At 55.2% G+C, this 21,187-nt stretch overlaps 2 protein-coding genes across 2 annotated transcripts; both read left to right on the forward strand.

Annotated features, from left to right (window-relative positions):
* Positions 1–1,400: 1,400 nt before the first annotated feature.
* Positions 1,401–4,304, forward strand: LOC149523144 (zinc finger protein RFP-like). The gene is made up of 3 exons (XM_089770541.1): positions 1,401–1,817; positions 3,515–3,670; positions 4,275–4,304. The coding sequence occupies exons 1-3, from the start codon at positions 1,401–1,403 to the stop codon at positions 4,302–4,304; spliced, it is 603 nt and encodes a 200-aa protein (XP_089626667.1).
* Positions 4,305–6,970: 2,666 nt separating this feature from the next.
* LOC149523145 (uncharacterized) lies at positions 6,971–19,708 on the forward strand. The gene is made up of 8 exons (XM_089771422.1): positions 6,971–8,874; positions 9,525–9,634; positions 10,744–10,910; positions 13,664–13,689; positions 14,057–14,166; positions 14,995–15,059; positions 16,927–16,952; positions 17,097–19,708. The coding sequence occupies exons 1-8, from the start codon at positions 8,804–8,806 to the stop codon at positions 17,305–17,307; spliced, it is 786 nt and encodes a 261-aa protein (XP_089627548.1). The 5' UTR covers positions 6,971–8,803; the 3' UTR covers positions 17,308–19,708.
* The last annotated feature ends 1,479 nt before the right edge of the window (positions 19,709–21,187 follow it).

Consider the following 21,187-nt stretch of genomic DNA (forward strand, 5'->3'; position numbering starts at 1 on the left):
GTGCCTCTAGATTGAGAGGGCATCTAGGCTGGGACTCACCAGGGGGACGTCGGTGTCAGTTACTGGGTTGGGGTTGGTTTGACCTAGTGGTGAGAGCAGGAGTCAGCCACCAGGAATCAGCCCATGGTCAGGGCTGGAGTCGGGGCAGCAACAAGAGCCCAGGGCAGGCCCAGGTTACCTGGAGGGAGCCAGGGCAGCAGCAGTAGTAGGGCTGAGTCCCACAATCTTGATTCTGCAGTTTTCCCTCCGCCCATTCCTTAGAATCACAAACGCTGCCATTTCGAGATCACTTTCACCTGGTCACAATCCCCCCCAGACCGTCCTCGCCCCTCACTGCTCCCTCCCCCTTCTGCAACAAAACCCTCATCTTCCCAGGCCCCACGGCAGAGAGAAAAGGTCCGTGGGGGGCAGGAGACCAGGGTGGGTAGAGGAGACACCAGGAGGCTGGGAGATCCCAGACGGGAGAGAGGCCGAGGAGAGGGGGGTGCACTGTGGGGGGGGACAGGCCCTGGGGTGAGAGCTAAGCGCGGGGGCTGGTGCTGGGGGGGAGGCTGCACCTGTCTCTGTTTCCCAGGGCCGGGGGCCTGTGGTTTGTGGCTCCTCACAGGAACGTTACTTTGGGGCCGTGGTGCGGGGCTGGGCTGAGCGTTTCCTGCGTTCTCACGGCCGCGGCCGAGGCACCGAGTCCCACGGGCCACCCGGGTGCAGGCGGCTGCACAGAGATTTCTGGGGCGAACGCGCTCTGGGTTTCTCTGCACTTCTGGGGGGGGGGGCATTGAGGACAGTGGGCTCGGTGTGTTGGGGGGTTTTGCCTCTGCCCAGACTCACAGACCTTCCCCCCTAGCTCAGTTCTCTGGGGCGGGTCCAGCCCAGCTCAGGCTGCAGGGTCCCACGGACGGGCCGTCCGCGTGGGCATGGGGGGGGGGGCTCCACACAAGAACATTCCTGCAGGAACTCGGCAGCCCTGTCTGAGCGCGACGCGGAGCCCTTGGCCGGTCGGGAGGGGCCCTCGCAGGCTCTCTGGGGCGCGGCTCCAAATGGCTTTTACCTCCCGGACGGGGGCAGCCAGGGTCCTGTCAGTGCCAGGGGGGGTGAGATGGGCCTTTTGCTGGCACTGGGGTCAGAAATGGGTCACTTTCCTCACACAGAGGGGACCATGGAGCGGCTCCCTTATTGCCTGCGGGGAGGTGGGCTGGGTGGTGCAGAGAGAAGCTTATCTGTGATCCTGAGAGGCCAAAGGTATCTGTGCCGTCTCTGGCTTCCTGGAGCAATAAAACGCAGCAAGGCCTTTGGACTGACACGATACCTGAGGGGCGAGGCACCTTCCTGCCGCCAGACGGACACGTTAGGAGGTAGGTGAGGGTGGCAGGGAACTTGTTTGTCCCCTCCTGGAAAGCACCATGGCGGCTGCAGAGCCTGTAAAGGACCTTAAGGAACGAGCGACTTGTCCCATCTGTCTGGAGTTATTTCGGGACCCTGTGGTGACTGAGTGTGGACACAGCTTCTGCCGGGAATGTATCGCCCGGCTCTGCCAGGGAGATGGAGACGTCGCCTGTCCTCAGTGCAGGAAGAAGTTTCGAAAGGGAAACTTACGGCCCAACCGGGAGCTGAGGAACATGGTGGAATCCTTACCCCCCTTGTTACGTTCACGAATTGTGGAAGAATCAAGAGGATGGACCATGTGTGAGAGACACCAACAGCCTTTGAAGCTCTACTGCAAAGAAGATCAGACCCTCATCTGCGTGTTTTGTGAGAGATCCCAGGCTCACCGCAGTCACCCGGTGGTTCTTGTGGAGGACGCTGTCCAGGAGCACTGGGTAGGCACTGTGATTTGGTTTTGTTCATTAAACTTCAGGGGGGAAGTAAACATGTCTTTGGGCCACTTTTTCAGAGAGGAGTGGGGATGGGGGCATAAGGCCCACACGACTGCCCCTCTGAAATCTGCATTGTTTTGGCAGATACGGGCTAATGCAGCTGTCCTGCTCCCTCTGAAATCTGTGTTCCAGTTGGCCCTTCTACCAATCTGCTTTTCACACTGACCTTGTACTGCCCTGCCTATAGGGGGAGGCCGTGGAATTTCTCCCTGGCATGTGTCCTGTGAGACCAAACTAACAGTGGCTGCAAAATCAACTGTAAGCCTGAGCGGTTGTTAGGACAGTCGGTGGCAGGGCTGTAACTGGAGACTTGGCTCCCAGAGGCGAGATCTTTCTCTTCGCTGTTTGCTCTGGAGAAGGAATTCATTTTTTGAATCCCTTCAGTGTATAGAGCCGCTGGGCTGATGCCGCGTTTCCCGGTGCAGTTAGAGATCCACATGTGTATGCACAGACCATCCCTGCCAGTCACCGCTGTAAAGCAGAGAGACCCTGCCCTGCCGCACACGCCGTACACTGAAAAGCAGAGAGACCGATTTCCCAAAGCGCGATCGGTATTGACATTAACTGCCCAGAACTGCTTAGCACAGAGTCTGGGCTGCCCAGGGATTCCTCGTCCCCTTCCAGAGAGAGGAGAGGGGCAAAGGTGAAACCTCAGAAAACTAAGAGACCAAACAGCGCTCTCTCTCTCTCTCTCTCTCCCTCTCTCATTTTTCTCCCTGGGGGATGACAGAGTGAGGTCATCATATCACTCTGTGTCCTGACTTCTGCCTCCAGCCTTAGCCATGCAGCTTCCTCCCCCGCACTCCCATGTTCCAGGGTCAGGGCTGTCATGCTCCCCCCCCCCCCCCGGTTGTTAGGGGTGGGGAGAGCTGGGGCTTCCTACCCCCAGAGTGAGGGGGGTTGGTGAGCACAGGGAGCGGGTTGGGAGGGTCCAGCCCACTAGTAAATACTTAAATACAAGAAGATACAAACTCCAGGTTCCTCCAATGCCCCCTTAGCTCTGCCCTCTGGAGGCCCATAGACTCTGGGAATGGATCAGCTCTGCAGGGCCAGAATTTGGACACCTGCTGCCAGGGGAGAGGAGGCTGCAAGGGGCAGGTGCTGGGATCAGCAGCAACCAGAGGCCTTGGCAGGTCAGAATGGGAGGGGCCCAGCCTCCCCCCCCCCCCCCCCCACAACAGGCCACCCCACGAAACACCTTTAACCAGGCCAGAAAAAGTCTGCACACCCCGGCCCCACTAAATGGCAAAAAAACTGACAAATGGTCTAGTAGCACATAGACTAACAAACCATGTAGATGGGATCATGAGCTTTCGTGGGCACAGCCCACTTCTTCAGATGACCGGAGTTATGAGTAGGGGATTTGAAAACTCAAAATAAATAGGAGAGGGGAAGAGGAGGGTGGAGAGAAAGAAAAAGGAGAAGGGGGGTGTGAGACAGAGCATCCTTAAGTATCTGGAAAATGGGTACTTAAACCCAGATAAAAATCAAAGTCAATAGATAGATTGCTGAAACACTAAATAGCTGATACCTGAGACGTCTAGCTGCACAAATCATGTTGTTCTGTTCCTTGTAAGTTTTGTTTCTGAAGGAATCCAGCATCACTACATGTTTTGTTCTTTTATGTTTTGTCTCTGAAGGAAACAATAAGAAAACACCAGGCGGGAATCGAGTCCATCTATAGGAAAATGTGCCCGTTTGTGAGCATGGACCAGAAACACCTTTCCCCCAGCGCAGGAGAGGAAGCGCAGGGGAGGCTGAAGGGACTCACTGACAACACAGAGACTGCATGGAAGGTAAACTCCTCTGCAGACACAGGCTGCCCCGAATGGAGACCCCTCAGTAACCCCTCAGGGAGCCACTGGCCCTGAGCTGTGTGTCTGCCACAGACACAGCCACACAAATGTGCAGCCCGAGGGAGAGTTTCCCATCCCAGCAAACCAGACAGAACAAAAGGTCTCCTGTGGCGAGTACACAGAGTGTGTTTCTCCTCTGGAAAAACACACAAGTGCACACTAACTCATGGCAGCAGCTGCAGAGCGCTTGTGTAACCACCAGCAGGAGGAACAGAACCTGAGACCTCTGGGGGTCTGTCCAGCCAGAGCTATAAAGCCAACTGGCTCCCAGCTGAGGTTGTAGAACTACCTCACTCTTAGTACTCTCTGCCAGTGGGCTCTGCGTGCCACCACCTGGGACAGTGACCCCCCCACTAGGCAGGGTTACAGCCAGCCGGGTCTGGCCTGGCAGGGCCCAGGAGCCGGACGGAGCCGCCAGCAGAGCCAGGAGGGGATCTCAGACCCGGCTTTACAGTCCGCCGGGCGGAGATCCATCGGCACCGCGTCTCGTGGGATCCTCGCTGCAGCACTGGAGCTGAGCGTTGTTGTTTCTCTTCCCTTCCAGGTGGACATAGAGGGTCTGAGGCAAAGGTGAGTTTGTGAAATTCCCTGGGATGCGGGAGGGTCTCTGGGGGAAGCCCAGCATACAGAGAGCTTGGCAGCAAGGGACAGCACTGGGTGTTAAATCCTGGTTTTCCCTCTGCAATCTGGAGTCACTTTGCAGCAGGTTAATTTCTGCAGGAAGGTCTGTGAGTCTGGAAAGGAAAACAAATGAGGAAAGAAACTGTAGATTTTTTGTATTATTTGGCCACATCTCTGCTAAATCCCATGTCCCGTGTTAGCCATTCGTACCATTGTTACAAGGTGTTTGCTCCTCTCCCTTCCCCCCCCCCCCCCCATCCCCAACAACTTGCTGTGTTCCTGGGTAAAGAGGGGAGACACTGATGAGAGTGGTCACTCTGTGCAGGTTTGAAGCTCCCGCTTCTCAGACCCAGCCACATGAACCTTACCGGAGGGGCCGTGGAAAGGGAGTTGCCACGAGGAGCAAGTTACAAGAATGCCAAGGTAACCGATGGGCCTGGTGCCTGTGCATGAGGCTTTGGGGGGGTTATGGAGCTACCAGGCTGGATCAGCACCTCTGAGCGATGGATCAGTGTTTGTGTAACTCAGCGGTGTACCAAGAGGGCGCTGCTGCTGCTTGGGTGATCAAGCCAAGCAAACAGAGCTCCTGATCCTGTACTATAATTGTATCACAGAACAAGAGATCCACAGTAGAGAGATTGTACCCATGACAAGTTTATTGCAAGCAATTCAGGAGGAAATTGTAAAAGCACTATATGTATATGTAAATGTATTAGAAGATAACATAAAAAAAGAACAAGTTAAAAATCACCTAGAAAAGTTAGATGCCTGCAAGTCACCAGGGCCTGATGAAATGCATCCTAGAATATTCAAGGAGCTGATAGAGGAGGTATCTGAGCCTCTAGCTATCATCTTTGGAAAATCCTGGGAGACAGGAGAGATTCCAGAGGACTGGAAAAGGGCAAGTCTAGTGCCCATTTTTAAAAAGGGAAATAAGAACAACCCAGGAAACTACAGACCAGTTAGTTTAACTTCAGTGCCAGGGAAGATAATGGAGCAAGTAATTAAGGAAATCATCTGTAAACACTTGGAAGGTGGCAAGGTGATAGGGAACAGCCAGCATGGATTTGTAAAGAACAAATCATGTCAAACCAATCTGATAGCTTTCTTTGATAGGATAACAAGTCTTGTGGATAAGGGAGAAGCGGTGGATGTCATATACCTAGACTTTAGTAAGGAATTTGATACTGTCTCACATGATATTCTTATCAATAAACTAGGCAAATATAACTTAGACGGGGCTACTATAAGGTGGGTGCATAACTGGCTGGATAACCGCACTCAGGGTATGTCTACACTACCCTCCTAGTTCGAACTAGCGGGGTAATGTATGCATACCGCTCTTGCTAATGAAGCCCGGGATTTGAATTTCCCCGGCTTCATTAGCATAAGCGGGGAGCCGCCATTTTTAAATCCCCGCTGCTTCGAACCCCGTGTAGCGCGGCTACACGGGGCTCGAACTAGGTAGTTCGGACTAGGGTGCCTATTCCGAACTACCGGTACACCTCGTCCAGTTCTGGGTGCCACATTTCAAGAAAGATGTGGAGAAATTGGAGAGGGTCCAGAGAAGAGCAACAAGAATGATTAAAGATCTAGAGAACATGAGCTATGAAGGAAGGCTGAAAGAATTGGGTTTGTTTAGTTTAGAAAAGAGAAGACTGAGGGGGGACATGAGAGCCGTTTTCAAGTATCTAAAAGGGTGTCATAAGGAGGAGGGAGAAAACTTGTTCATCTTGGCCTCTGGGGATAGAACAAGAAGCAATGGGCTTAAACTGCAGCAAGGGAGGTTTAGGTTGGACATTAGGAAAAAGTTCCCAACTGTCGGGTGGTCAAACACTGGAATAAATTGCCCAGGGAGGTTGTGGAATCCCCATCTCTGGAGATATTGAAGAGCAGGTTAGATAAATATCTGTCAGGGATGGTCTACATAGTACTGGGTCCTGCCTTGAGGGCAGGGGGCTGGACTCGATGACTCTCGAGATCCCTTCCAGTCCTAGTATTCTATGATTCTATGATTTAGTACTTAAAAAATTAAAACAAACAGTGAAAGACATTAAAAGCCATTGCAAGCATAAAAAGGTATTAAAAGCAATAATTAAATGGAATACTCAACAATTTAAATCTAATTCTTAACCCAATTTAACAGCCTAATTCTTTAACACACACTCTCACACACACTCACCCTCTGGGACTGGCCAGCCCCCACGTAATGTTTGTTAATTTGGTTGAGCGCTGCAGGAGACCCCCCCCCCTCCCGCCAAGGCCAGGCTGGCTCGCAGGGGGAGGGGTCTGTGGGGTGGGGGGTGTAGCTGAGGGGCGGGTGATGGGCTCTAGTCGGAGACGCTCCTGCTGCCTGTCAGCCGGGGAGGGGGCCGGGCAGCAGGAGACAGGAGCGACTCGCAGCCGGGAGCAGGTGCCAATAACCCACCGTCCATTCACCGGCAGGGAGGGAACCCGGCAGCGAGCCAGCGGCTGAGAAGCAGGAGGAGACGAGGACTCATGTCGTTCACGTCTGTGGAGAGGCTTCAACCCCCAAATATGGACTTGACCAGGCATCCCTGGACCCGAATATTCACAAGATCAGTGACACAAGAGAAGATGCTGAGCCCCAGGTACACAACATGGTGCAACTCCCCCACTGCAGGGCAAGTGAGATCCTGTGTTGGCTCCGTCAGGGCCCGGCTGGAGCGTGCGGCCTTGGGGTGGAGCCGGCGTCTGTCTCTCCCACCCGCCTGGCGGCCAGTGAGCCGTGCGGAGGGGGGAGAGGAGAAAGGAAACGGGGGCTGAGCCGTGAGCATGTTCCACAGCCCACGGGGGTCCAGCGTCGCCGCGTTTCTCCCTTCTCCGCGGGCCGGGCAGTGACAGCGCAAACGCTCTGGGACCAGATGCTCAGACCCCTTTGGATTTAGCAGCGTCCCAGAGCGGCAGGGGGGTCCCGTCAGCGTGCGGCTGGGCCGGCCCCCGGCGCGGCAATTGCTCCTGGCCGCTGGGAGCTTTGAGATCTGCACCCAGAGGGGGTCGTGCTGAGACCAGGCCCGTTCTGCTGCAGCGGTTGGGGGGGGTCTGTGTCGGGGGCTCCCCAAGTCCAGCGCCGTCTCCCCCTGCTCCCTCGCACAGGCAGTGACACACACAGCAGCTGCTCAGAACTTTTCCAAACTCTCACAGCTGTTTGGTGCAGAAGGACTGGAAACGGGAGGCTCCGGCCTTCACCCGCGGAACGTCACTGGCTTCCCCTGTGATTAGCCAATGAGACACATGACTGCACCCCCCCACACACACACACCTGACTCTCTCTGTGTCACCCCTAGCCCTAGGGGAGGGCTGGAACAATATCCCCCCAGATGCTGCCTCTTTCCAGACACCCTTTTTCTGCCTTCTGCCCGGCCTCTCCCCCCAAACCCTCTCCCCTGAGCGACACAGGTGATCCATGGGGCTAGAGGTCTGTTGCCAGCAGCAGCGGTGGGGCACCCCACACTCCCCATCAGCAATCGGGGAAGGAAACGGAGCAATGAAGCCCCCCGCTCTGGTCCCTTCCCCAAGCAATGTGGCCAGGAGCCAAGGGAGAGGGAGATTTGAAGACATTCCCGCCACAGATCCAGCCAGCAACACCCAGTCCCCCTGCACCCACCCAGCAACCCCCAGCCCCCGCCTGCCCCCTCCCTCGCCTGCAGCCCTGCCCGGCTGTAGCCCCTCGGCGGGGGGGTGGAAACAGAGTCCAGCGCCGGGAGGGCCCAGGGGCTGGTTGGTGCCTCTGAGTCTCCGTCTGAGTCTGAGACTCTCCCACGTCCTGGGTCTTGGTTCCCTGACTCCCTCCCCCATTGCCCTGTGGTGCCCGGTCCTGGAGCATCGGCCTCTCCCCATTGGGCCTGGGGACTGTCCGTCTAGAGCCTCCTCCCGCCCTTTCTGTAGGTGAGGGATTGTGCCCCTGGGCCCCTCACATTGTCCACCGGGAAATTCAGAGGAAGCAGCAGCCGCGCGGGAAGCCCAGATGGGCAGCGGCTCCAGATGGGCAGCGGCTCCAGCCAGCAAGAAGCCGTCGAAAGGGCCGGGGAAGCCCCACAAGAGGCAGCTGGGAGAACCAAGGGGCCCGGTCGTGTAAAGCACGTGGAGACGGCTTGTGTCACAGCCGCTCCCCAGGGTCTCTGGCTGGGAATTTCCAACCGACGCACGTTGGGGATTCTCGCTGCCCCCGACACTCCTGCACTTCTGTGAGCAGAACCCCTGAGCCGCGAGAGACACGGAAACCGCCCGGCAGGCCCATCGGTGGCAAGGGGCCATGGCCAGAGAACAGCTGTGGCCGTGCTGGAGGGAAATTCCAGCTCCGCCAGCCCCTTCCCCTCCTCTCTGCTCAGACCTTCTCCCCGTGGGAGGGGAGGGGATGGACGCCAAGGGGGGTGGTTTCCGCAGGGCGGAGGGTGACGCAGGCCCCAGCGCGTCAGGTGGAACGTTCTGATGGAATCTCATCTCGGTGCCTCTTCTCTCCCTGTTTCCCGGCAGGTGGATGTGAAGGGCCAGAGGAGCAGGTGGGTTTGTGAATTGCTCGGCAGGGCGCCGGGGGAACCTCCCGCCCCTCGGGCATCGCAGTGAGAAGAGTTGTGGACAGTGTTGGTGTGTCTAGACTACATGGCTCTGTCAACGAAGCCATGTAGATGAGTTTGCTTGACTTAGCAAAATGAAGGCTTCCCTTGTCGACCGCGGCGCGTCTAGATTGCCCCACTGTGCCCGATCAGCTGATTGGCACAGCGCAGAGGTCATTTTGATGTAAATGAAGCAGCGATTATTTAAATTGCAGCTTCATTTTGCTATGTCTAGTAAACTCATCCATCGACGGAGCCATGTAATCTAGACACAACCTGTGTGAGAGACCCAGACCTAGATCTCCCAGCGCACCCCCATCTCCACCCATCCCCTGGTCTGTTTTCCATTGACATGGGGAATTATAACTTGTTCCTCGAGTCATTTCAGCCCTTGGGGGGAGGTGGGAGGGAGGGGAGGGGATAGGAAACGAGGGACGTGCTGTTCATGGCTGGTGCCATTCGGCGTTGCCTCCCCGCTGACTCTCCCGTCCCCCTGTGACCCCCGGGCCGGGAGCTCAACGTCCCTCCCTTCCCCCTGGTGCCGGTGGGTGGGTGGTGAGAAGGCACCAAGTGCTGACGGGAAATTCTGTGTCTAGGTTTGAAAGCCCAACGTCTGCAGCCCCGTGGGAGGTCTCTGCGGGGGACCAGGCCGGTGTCTCTCCTGCAGGGCAGGGGGCCGCCCAGACCAAGTGGGGGGGTCACACAGGTGAGCCGGGGCCCTGCTCCGTGGGAAGGTGCCGTGGGCTGGGTTTGGTGCTTGGCTCTGTTACGGGAACGGGGCCTCCCCGGGCGAGTGACGGGGGGGGGGACAGAAAGGGGCCCGGCCCGGTGAGAAGGTCTCGCTGCATTCGCGTCAGTCCCTCCATGCGTTAAGGCCTGGCCGGTGTCTGGTAACCGGGCCCGTCCCTTGCTGGTGGGGCAGGGCCTTTGCCTGTCCCTGCCCCAGAGATACAGGCCCTGGGCCCTCCCCCACTCTTCCCCCTGCCGTGGGATTCTGGGTTCAGGGTCTGGCTCTCTGATGCACCCCCAGCAAAGAGCACCCCCCTCCCCCCGAGCTGCTGCACCTCCCTCCCCCTCCCCTGAGCAATGCATCCGTGGGACGATGGGCCTGGCCCAGGAGCAGCAAAGTTCGACTCTTCCCCCCCCACTCACCACAGGGAGCCGGAGAAGCCCATCTGCCTGTCCTGCCTGCTGCACAGCCCCCCCGGCCAGGGGAGGGCCCTGGGGCTGGATCATCCTGAGTCCCATGGGGGGGCAGGTGCAGCAGGTGGGGAGGGAGGAGGAAGTGGAGCAGACCAGGATGCTGTGCCAATCAATCAGGCTCCTCCTGCCCATGTGGTGCGGGGGGGAGTGTACCTGCTGCCCTCCCTCACCAGCCCCCGTCATGCCCCGGGTCCATCCCGTCGCTAGGATGGCTGAGTCGGCCACTGCAAGGCCCCAACACAGGGGCCTGGGGCTGCTGGGGAACAGCACAACCCAGTGAACTCAGGGGGGCTGGAAATGCTGAGCTCCCCTCCAAGTGTGGGGGTGGGGTGTCAGCACCCCACATCATAACTTTGGAAGGTCCTTTCTGGCACGTTTCACTCACTGCCCATGGGGGTCCCAGAGCGCTGCAGGAGACCCCCCGCCAGGGCCAGGCTGGCTCGCACGGGGAGGGGTCTGTGGGGTGGGGGGTGTAGCTGAGGGGCAGGTGATGGGCTCTAGTCGGAGACGCTCCTGCTGCCTGTCAGCCGGGGAGGGGGCCGGGCAGCAGGGGACAGGAGCGACTCGCAGCCGGGAGCAGGTGCCAATAGCCCACCGTCCATTCACCGGCAGGGAGAGAACCCGGCAGCGAGCCAGCGGCTGAGAAGCAGGAGGAGACAGGGAGTCATGTCAGTCCTGTCGGTGAAGAGGCTCCGACCCCCAAATATGGACTCGACCAGGCATCCCTGGACCCAACAATTCAGGATATCAGTAACACAACAGAAGGTGCTGAGCCCCAGGTACACAATAACCACATGGTGGTGCAACTACTCCCACTGCAGGGCAAGTGAGATCCTGTGTTGGCTCCGTCAGGGCCCGGCTGGAGCGTGTGGCCTTGGGGTGGAGCCGGCGTCTCTCTCCCACCCGCCTGGCGGCCAGTGAGCTGTGCGGAGGGGGGAGAGGAGAAAGGAAACGGGGGCTGAGCCGTGAGCATGTTCCACAGCCCACGGGGGTCCGGCGTCGCCGCGTTTTCTCCCTTCTCCGTGGGCCGGGCAGTGACAGCGCAAACGCTCTGGGACCAGACGCTCAGACCCCTTTGGATTTAGCAATAGGCTGCAGTGCCAGGCCATTGCTCCTGGCTGCTGTGGTGCTTTGAAATCTGCACCCAGAGGGAGGTCATGTTGAAACTGAGCATTCGCCACTGGAGCTGGGGCAGGGGAGCTTGTTCTACAAATGTGGGGTCTGTGTCGGGGGCTCCCCAAGTCCAGCGCCGTCTCTCCCTGCTCCCCTCACACAATTTGGTGTTTCTAGGTCTTACAGTTTTGAAGATCTTTCCGGACAAACGAACGAACAAACAAACTTTGAGAAATATTGATGAGACAAAACATGTAGGTGTCATCCTGAGCTTTTGTGGGCACAGCCCACTTCGTCAGATGACCGGAGTGTTGAGTTCAGGGTGTGCAGACCCAAAATAAATAGGGGGTTTTAAACAAAACCAGGCTTCGTTTCCTCTCCATTTCCCTCCCAGCCACTGTCTGCAACCCCGCTCTCCCTGCCACTCACATCCACCCCCTAAGGGCGTGTGTGGCTCCTCCCCACCCTTCCCTGCATCCAGACCACAGACATATCCTGCCAATTCTTCCTTCTCGGCAACACTCATGTCTACACTTCACTCTCCACCCCTGTGGTCTTCTCACCTCCAGTCCCATAGGGTACGTCTAGACGACAGGCTTTTGTCGACAGAAGTTTTGTCCACAGATACTGTCCACAAAGCTTCTGTCGACAAAGAGCATCTAGACCAGTGGTCCCCAACACGGTGCCCGCGGGCGCCGGGGGCATGTGTGTGCACCTGCCAATTGCTTAGGGCTGGCCTGGCCCCGGGCGCATGGCTACTTGTCCACCCGTGCTCCGGCGCGTGGCACATGGGGGAGGGGGCAGCAGCCCTGGGCGTGCGGCCCTTGAAGGGGGCACCAGCCCCGAGCACGTGGCTATGGGGGGGCCCCCACCCCCGGGCGTGCAAGTGTCCCAGCCCTCTGGCGCTAGGCAGGTGAATGGCCACGCCCCCTGGCGCCCGGCAGCCTCAAATGGTTGGGGACCACTGGTCTAGCCTACATCCAGTTCTGAAGACAAAGCAAGCTGCTTTGGCGACATGACAGTGTAGATGCAAAGGACAGTGTAGATGCAATAACGCATTTTGTCAACAGAACTCTGTCGACAAAACCTCGTCAAATGAGGTTTTACCGCCATTGACAAAACTGCTGAGTTCTGTCGACATTGTGTTGACAGAACTCATTGGCAGTCTAGACACAGGTAGGCTGTGTCTAGACTGGCCAGTTTTTCTGGAAAATCAGCCGCTTTTCCGGAAAAACTTGCCAGCTGCCTACACTGGCCTCTTGAATTTCCTCAAAAGCACTGACTTCCTACTGTAAGAAATCAGTGCTTCTTGCGGAAATACTATTCTGCTCCCGTTCAGGCAAAAGTCCCTTTTGCGCAAAGCTTTTGCGCAAAAGGGCCAGTGTAGACAGCTCAGATTTGTTTTCCGCAAAAAAGCCCCAATCGCAAAAATGGCGATCGAGGCTTTTTTGCGCAAAAGCGCATCTAGATTGGCCACGGACGCTTTTCCGCAAAAAGTGTTTTTGCAGAAAAGCGTCCGTGGCAGTCTAGATGCTCTGTTCCGAAAGTGCTTTTAACGGAAAACTTTTCCATTAAAAGCATTTCCGGAAAATCATGCCAATCTAGACGCAGCCATAGTGTCTCGCATCTCACCTCCTGCACATCTTTCCTGATCTCTCCTCCTCTAGCCCATACGATGTGCTGAAGAAAAATCTGACTTCCCCACACGTCCCGTTCTTTTGTTGATTTCTCCACCAACTTCCTCTGCTATTGTTCCATCAATCCCAGGGTACATCTAGACTACATGCCTCTGCCGACAGAGGCATGTAAAATAGGCTACCCGACATAGTCAATGAAGCAGGGATTTAAATATTCCCGGCTTCATTAAAATAAAAAGAGCTGCCACGCTGTGCTGGCTCAGCTGATGGTCGGCACAGCACGCGAGTCAAGACGTGTATCGGTCAACAAGGGAAGCCTTTGTCGACCAATCCCTTATGCCTCGTGAAACGAGGTTTACAGGAGCAGTCGACAAAGACTTCCCCTGTCGACCGATCCACGTCTTGACTCGCGAGCTGAGCTGACGATCAGCTGAGCAAGCACAGCGTGGCGGCCATTTTTATTTTAATGAAGCCGGGGATATTTAAATCCCTGCTTCATTGACTATGTCGGATAGCCTACTTTACATGCCTCGGTTGGCAGAGGCTTGTAGGCTAGACATACCCCTAGTTTCCTCTGATACCTGTTTATTAAAAGTCCCAGAGCACCGAATTATTAAAGGTCCACAAAAATCGCAGCCCAAATGAACTGTGGGAAGGGAGGGGGTCTGAAACCAGAGACGCCTTTGGGCAGTGCAGAAGGTGCTACAACCCTTAGAGCATCGCGTAGAACATTCCCACCGAATGGACTCTCAACGCTTCTTTTCTTTCTGTTTGCCACCCAGGTGGATGCGACGTCCCTCAGCAGCAGGTGGGTTTGTGAATTGCTCTGCAGTGTGCTGGGGAAAGCTCCCAACCCCTCTAGCACTGGAGAGTCCCCGACACTAGCTCTCCTCCACCTCTGCCCCCCTTTCTGTTCCCTCCACCCCCCAGACCTGGGAGTATTTAGGTTTTACCAGAACCCTTTAATCCCCTGGGGAAGGTGGAGAAGGCACTGAAAGGACAGGGAATAAGAGAGATGCTAGAAACTGTCGGTGCTATTTGGAGTTGCCTCCCCTGCTAACTCATATGTCCTCACCTGATCATTGGGCCAGTTGAAAGGTCCTTTCCTTCCCCTGGTGATAACTGGCGTCCATGGGAAGAAGGCAGCCGGTAATAACAGGAAATGTCGCGTTTAGGTATGAAGATGCCACATCTCCACCATCAGTGGACCCTGCGAGGAGCAGGAAGGACGGCGCCTCTTCTGGAGGGAATGTGGCTGCACTGACCGAGTTACCAAAGGGGAAAGGTATTCACGTTAGTCCCTACATGACAAGCAATTATTCTGAGTGAGGATGGTTTACAGCAGTGTGATCAGACAGCAGGACACTGACTTCTCCCTCGTTACACATAGAGCCTCTTAGCAGGGAAATGCTGGTCAGCGTCTCTGCTAATCCACCCAGGAGCTGGGTGAGACATCCATCGTCCCGTCCTCTGTCAGGACACAGGCGCAGGTGGAGGAGACAGGAGCAGCGTTGGCCCTGACGACACATCCTTTCCTAACCACTGCGATTTTATTACATTTCCCTCCCACAAACTCCCTTTTTAACTCCCCTTTTTGCTGCCCCTTGCTCACTCACTCAAGTCACCCAGCATTCCAGGGGAGTCAGCTGGTAGCATTTTGTATAACCGAGCCTATGTCTACCCAAGTGCAGAAAGTCAACCGAAGATACACAGCTCCAGCTATGTGAATAATAACATAGCTGTAACTGATTTACTATAGGTCAAGTTACCGTGGGGTCTACAGTGTGGGCGTTGATGGGAGCATCTTTCCCGTTGACTTCCCTTACTCTACCCTGAGAAGAGTAACAGGGAGGATAGGAGAGTGATCTGTGTTTGATTTAGCAGGCCTTCCCTAGACCTGCTAAATCAACCACCATTGGCTCAATCTCCGAGCTTGGATCACCCTGTGGTGTAGCTATAGCTTGGGAAGCAAGTGTTGGAAAGCTACACTGGAGATTGTTGGGTTTGGGACTGACAAGTGGGTGTGGCAGCAGGAAGGGACAATGCTCCGGGGCAGAGAGAAGAGGACAGATGTCTGAGGAACAGAAACAGGCTTCCATTTGTGTCCACACAGATGGCGACACCCCTGTGGTGAGAAGAAGAAAAGTCTCTCTGCCTGCCTCAGAGGAGCACGAGCCGGTAGGTAACGTGACCCTTCGAACGACTGTGGGGTGATCACAGAGCCTAACAGCCCGGTCCAGGAGCCCCGTAAAGGCCAACAGCGACTGCTGGGCATCTGCGCAGCCAGCCCGGCTCCTGGTGGGTGGGGGGAGATTAAAAGCTCGTTAGCCGGGCCCTAGTGTGGGGTGGGTTTGCCAGGGCCAGGCCGCTGGTTCCCATGGTGAGCTGTGCCCAGGGCTCCTGCCAGGCCTGCCCTAATCATCACACACCCGCCAGGGAACATGCCACGCACTCACTACGGTAACTGAACCCTAACAGAGCAGCTAGGCAGTGAGGGAGCTGGGGAGCCGGGCGAGCTCCTGTCTCCTCCTCCCTGTGTCTCCCAGCACCCCACAGAGCTCCCTGGATCACCTGGTCCCACTGCCCTGTGGGGCTTAGAGGCTGCCCCTGGCTCCCTGCCTACCCCTCTCTTTGGTCTTCTCACCATGGATCCCACCCTCTCCTCTGCCCTTCCTTGCTTCAGTCTGTACAAAATGCTGCAGCAAAGTCAATCCCATCCATTTCCTCTCCCACCCTCTTCAGCAGCTCCCGTCAACCCGAGCTTCCAGCTGCAGCACAGGCTTATCCACCAAGGTACCTAGCTCCTGTTCTCTAGACCTTTCATCATTCTCGTTGCTCTTCTCTGGACCCTCTCCAATTTCTCCACCTCTCTCCTGAAATGCGGTGCCCAGAACTGGACACAATACTCCAGTTGAGGCCTAACCAGCGCAGAGTAGAGCGGAAGAATGACTTCTCATGTCTTGCTCACAACACTCCTGTTAATGCATCCTAGAATCATGTTTGCTTTTTTTTCCAACAGCGTCACACAGTTGACTCATATTTAGCTTGTGCCCCACTCTGACCCCTTTCTGTGGGACTCCTTCCTAGACAGTCGCTTCCCATTCTGTGTGTGTGACACGGATTGTTCCTTCCTAAGTGAAGCACTTTGCATTTGTCCTTATTACACTTCATCCTATTTACCTCAGACCATGTCTCCAGTTTGTCCAGATCATTTGTATTTGATGCAATTCATCCAAGTTTGGTATCTTCCGGAAAGTTCATAAGTGTATTTGTATTCTCATTAACCATAAAATATCGTTCTAAACACCTAGGCTACATCTAGACTGGCATGATTTTCTGCAAATCCTTTTAACGGAAAAGATATTCCGTTAAAAGCATTTGTGGAAAAGAGCGTTTAGATTGGCACGGACGCTTTTGCACAAAAGCGCTTTTTGCAGAAAAGCGTCTGTGCCAATCTAGACGTGGTTTTGCGCAAGAAAGCCCCGATCGTCATTTTCGCCATGGGGGCTTTTTTGCGCAAAACAGTTTTTAACTGTCTACACTGGACCTCTTGTGCAAAAGCATTTGCACAAGAGGGCGTTTTCCGAGCAGGCGCAGCATAGTATTTGTGCAAGAATACTGACAATCTTACATTAGATTGTCAGTGTTCTTGTGCAAATTCAAGCGGCCAGTGTAGACAACTGGCAAGTTTTTCCGGAAAAGCGGCTGATTTTCTGGAAGAACTGGCCAGTCTAGACACAGCCAAGCTGTCTGATAACAAAACTGGGATCAGCTGAGTGTAACTGAAACCAGGACGAAAATATTACCTTCTCCCTGCATGGTTTGAATCTGACATAAGCAGCAAACAAAAACCACAGTGGGTACACAAACAAAACTTTTAAGGGCAGCACTGTGCCTTCCCCCGGAGCTACAGCAAACACAGGGAACGAACTACACAGCGACCAAAAAGGGCAGCTGAGCTCCTCCACCCCCCAAATAGAGGCAGGGGAGAGCAGGGCTGAGGGTATGAAATCTGAACATTTTTGTCTCTCTCCTTCTCTCCTAGGAGGATGCAAAGCGTCTCACTACAAGGTGGGTTTGTCTCCCTGCTAACTCTGATGCCCCCTTTGAATTTCTGGATTGCAAGGTCCCCTCTCCCCTCCCCTTCTGCCCCTGGGATCTGTGTATCCCTGGATGGAAAAGGCAGCGAGTGATGCCAGCGAATCTCTTGTTCAGCCCACAGGATCTGAGCTCGGTGGGAGCAGCCCTGGAACCTGGCTGGAGAAGACAGGACGGAGTCTCTCCTGCAGGGAATGAACCCTGGAACTTTAAGAGCGCTGGTGCCAACGTAGGACTCGGGGCTGTGCTTTGCCTTGGAATAGCGGTTGTAGTGTTGCTTGCCTGTGTGATGGTTTGGGGCATCCATACATTCTTACTAAGGAACTAACCTGTGTAAACAAATGTTACCACAAAGCTCTTTAACCCTCCCTCTTGAAAACTGTATTGCCTCTGGCGTGGTGCCCGGCTCTGATGGCAGCACCGCTGCCAGCTGCAGCACAGAAGGAAGGGTGGTGAAGCGCAGTGTCACCTCCCTTCCTTCTGTGCCGCTGCCAATGGCATCTCTACCTTCCAAGCCGGGTGGCCAGTGTCAAGTATGGGTTCTCTTGGCCAGGCCTCGCACGCGTAGCCGAGATCTACCCAGCAGTCTCACCACCTCACACAGGCAGCAACAGCATATCAGCCAGTAAAATGAAGCTTATCAAAGCCAACACCATACCACACCCATATCACCCACAGAGCACAACACCAAATATGGCAGAGCACAAATAGCACCAAATATGGTAATAGAAGAACACCAGAAACATAAAAACCCTTGAGCCCTAAGCTCGGAGAGGACTCCCGAATATTGGAAGACGGAATCTGAGTCTGGCTTAGGACTGATCACCCGAGGCCGACTCCCACTCGCCGAATCAAGAAAGGGGTGCACGAATCTTGAGCATGCTCCGATTTCTTGTGTGTCTTTGTTCTGCTGTCGTTGCTGGATTTGTGAGTATTTAATTTACCCTTAGGCTGTGTCTAGACTGGCAAGCTGTCTACACTGGCCACTTGCTTCAATTTCCGCAAGAACACTGACGATCTCATGTAAGAAATCAGTGCTTCTTGCGGAAATACTATGCTGCTCCCGTTCGGGCAAAAGTCCTTTTTCGCAAAAGCTTTTGCACAAAAGGGCCAGTGTAGACAGCTCAGATTTGTTTTGCGCAAAAAAGCCCCGATTGCGAAAATGGCAATTGGGGCTTTTTTGTGGAAAAGCCCGTCTAGATTGGCCACGGATGCTTTTCCGCAAAAGCGTCTGTGCCAATCTAGATGCTCTTTTCCACAAATGCTTTTAACGGAAAAGCTTTTCCATTAAAAGCATTTGCGGAAAACCATGCCGGTCTAGACGGAGTCCTACTGTTTGTCAGGTGTGTTTAAAAGAGACAGGTTTTGAAAAGTGTATAACTGAGTTGTATCTTTTACCCGTTGCTGTTTGTTAGTGTGTTTAAAGAAACGGTTCTTGAAGAGTTTATGTATGTGTAACCCTCCTGCTGGGTAGGCCTGGCAGTAACCAGGGCTGGTTCAATATCTTGGGGTCCATCTCACACAGAACCGGCTCGAGCCCCCACCCAGTAGCCTGGGAAATTCACACACCCCTGGGTGCCTCTGAGAGGCAATGCTTCCCCACTTGCAAGCACTGAGTCTGAGTGTAGGAAAGAAACATTTAATGAAACAGAGAGGCTGTGTCTACACTGGCAAGTTATTCCGGAAAATCAGCCGCTTTTCCGGAAAAACTTACCAGCTGTCTACACTGGCCGCTTGAATTTCCAGAAAAGCACTGACGATCTAATGTAAAATCATCAGTGCTTTTCTGGAAAAACTATGCTGCTCCCGTTTGGATAAAAGTCTTTTTCCGGAACACTGTTCCGGAAAAGGGCCAGTGTAGACAGCACAGTAGTGTTTTCCGCAAAAAAGCCCCGATCGCGAAAATGACGATCGGGGCTTTTTTTGCAGAAAACCGCATCTAGATTGGCCATGGATGCTTTTCCGCAAAAAATGCTTTTGCAGAAAAGCATCCTGCCAATCCAGACGTGCTTTTCTGAAAATGCTTTTAACGGAAAACTTTTCCATTAAAAGCATTTCCGGAAAATCATGCCAGTGTAGACGTAGCCAGAGAGAAGTCATACGGCATTAACTTGAGGGAGACACCACAGAGTTCATAACCTAAACATGAGCTAAGCTCCCCCCCAGCCAAGAATCACCTGAAGTCCAAAGAGTCCGACATCCCAAAAGTCTCTGTCCCTGGTCTGTGCCACCCAGAGTCCCAAAGTTCACCCGCAGGGTTTCACCTCCCAACCTGGGTAGAAATGGGGGTGGAGAGATAGATGGGGGGCACCTTACGACACTCCACCAGCTGTCTCATCCCTCGCCTCCGGACGCTCCGCTGGTCGCCTGCCGCAGCTCCTCACCTGCTGCCGCTGCTGGTCACCACTCCTCGTCTGATGGCGCTCCGCACCACGCTGCTGGTCACGGCTCCTCGCCTGCCACCGTTCCACACCACGCCACTGGTTGCCACTCCACGCTGCTGGTCATGGCGCCTCGCCTGCTGCCGCTCTGCGCCACATTACGCCACCAGCCAGTGATTCCCACAAGCCACTCTGCTGGTCACCGCCACTCCACTGGCTGCAATGGGTCTGGCTCTCAGCCAAACCAGTGATTTCAGCTCTCCATGATTTCAACTCTTTAGTCAGCAACTGGACTGGCAAAGGAATCCAGCTTCCTCCAGGCCTGGGTCCTGCACCAGAAGTATGCAAATGAGGCTAAGCGTGGAATATCGCTGAGCCTCATTTGCATACCTAATGAGCCGCCATTTTTGCAAAAGAGGCTCTTGCTCCAGAAGGAGCTGTCTACACTGCCCTTTCTTGCGCAAGAAAAACCCTCTTACGCAATGCCGTTATTCCTGAAAATAATCAGCGTAGTGGCATTGCGCAAGAGGGTTTTTCTTGCGCAAGAAGGGGCAGTGTAGACAACTCCTTCTAGCTCAAGAGCCTCTTCTGCAAAACTGGCGGCTCATTAGGTATGCAAATGAGGCTCAGCGATATTCCACACTTAGCCTCATTTGCATACTTCTGGTGCAGGACCCAGGCCTGGAGGAACCAAAGCATCAGTCTTGCATGAACCTCTTATCAATAAACTAGGGAAATACACCCTACATGGGGCTACTATACGGTGGGTGCATAACTGGCTGGAGAACCATTCCCAGAGAGTCGCTATTAATGGTTCACAATCCTGCTGGAAGGCCAGAACAAGGGGGGTTCCGCAGGGGTCTGTTCTGGGACCGGCTCTGTTCAGTATCTTTTCAACGATTTAGATATTGGCACAGAGAGGACACTTATTAAGTTTGCAGATGGTACCGAGCTGGGAGGGGTGGCAAGTGCTTTGGAGGGAAGGGTCATAATTCAATTGTCCCTCAGAGCCATGGCCTAAGGGCGTGTTTGGCTCCTGCCCGCTCTTGCCCTGCAGCAGGTCATAACCCAGCCCTGCCACCCCTTTGTTCTTGACATCACCAAGAGCCATACTTCTTTCTCCATCCGCACGGCCTTCTCACCTTCCGTCCCATCCCACCTCCTGCACCAGCCTCCCCCCGGCCTCCCCTTCTCTAGGCTGTAGGCTGCAGCACTTCACTATTCAGCAAGGAATTCCCGGCAAGGACTTCCCAGGGATGTGCCGGTTCTTTCTCCCACGAGTTTCTGTGCAAGTCTGGCTGAGGCAGAGAGCTAAACACCCCAGACCCCGTCTGCCTGGCATCCCCAGGGAAGCTCCCAGCCCCACACCCATCCTGCCTGCCCATACAGAAACAGCCTACCCCATACTGGGGGGACAAGGAGCTACTGTGTGAGGAGCTGGGCAGGCCCCATTCAGCCCCCCAGCCCATGGCCCCAGCAGCCATTGGTCAGGGAGGGGACCCCTCCCCCCCGCCAGCAGAGCTCATATAGAGAGGTGCTGGGCAGGCGGTTCTGCCCCCACTGTGCAGTGGTCTAGGGCTCTGCCAGGAGGGAGCTGGTGAGCCGGGACTGCCCAGGCTGGGGGCAAAGGGCAGGGGCTGCCCGGCCGGGCGCGGAGGCTGAGTCTGACCCGAGGGCTGGGACAGGCCGGGAGCAGCCTGGGACCAATCCCAGCCCAGAGACAAAGCCGGGGGGGGGGGGCTCTGGGGGCCAGAGGGCGACACGTCCCCAGGGCAGGGGCAGAACCCTCCTGCCGAGCGAAATCTGAACCCTCGTCTCTCTGCTTCC

The sequence above is a fragment of the Pelodiscus sinensis genome, chromosome 19, assembly GCF_052426305.1.
Source record: "Pelodiscus sinensis isolate ZL-2025 chromosome 19, ASM5242630v1, whole genome shotgun sequence".
Lineage (NCBI taxonomy): Eukaryota > Metazoa > Chordata > Testudines > Trionychidae > Pelodiscus > Pelodiscus sinensis.

Coding starts and splice junctions, on each gene's coding strand:
- LOC149523145 (XM_089771422.1), top strand. CDS start 8,804: ATGGAATCTCATCTCGGTGCCTCTTCTCTCCCTGTTTCCCGGCAGGTG. Junction 8,875..9,524: donor GTGAAGGGCCAGAGGAGCAG/GTGGGTTTGTGA, acceptor TTCTGTGTCTAG/GTTTGAAAGCCCAACGTCTG. Junction 16,953..17,096: donor GCAAAGCGTCTCACTACAAG/GTGGGTTTGTCT, acceptor TCTCTTGTTCAG/CCCACAGGATCTGAGCTCGG.
- LOC149523144 (XM_089770541.1), top strand. CDS start 1,401: ATGGCGGCTGCAGAGCCTGTAAAGGACCTTAAGGAACGAGCGACTTGT. Junction 1,818..3,514: donor ACGCTGTCCAGGAGCACTGG/GTAGGCACTGTG, acceptor TTGTCTCTGAAG/GAAACAATAAGAAAACACCA. Junction 3,671..4,274: donor ACACAGAGACTGCATGGAAG/GTAAACTCCTCT, acceptor CTTCCCTTCCAG/GTGGACATAGAGGGTCTGAG.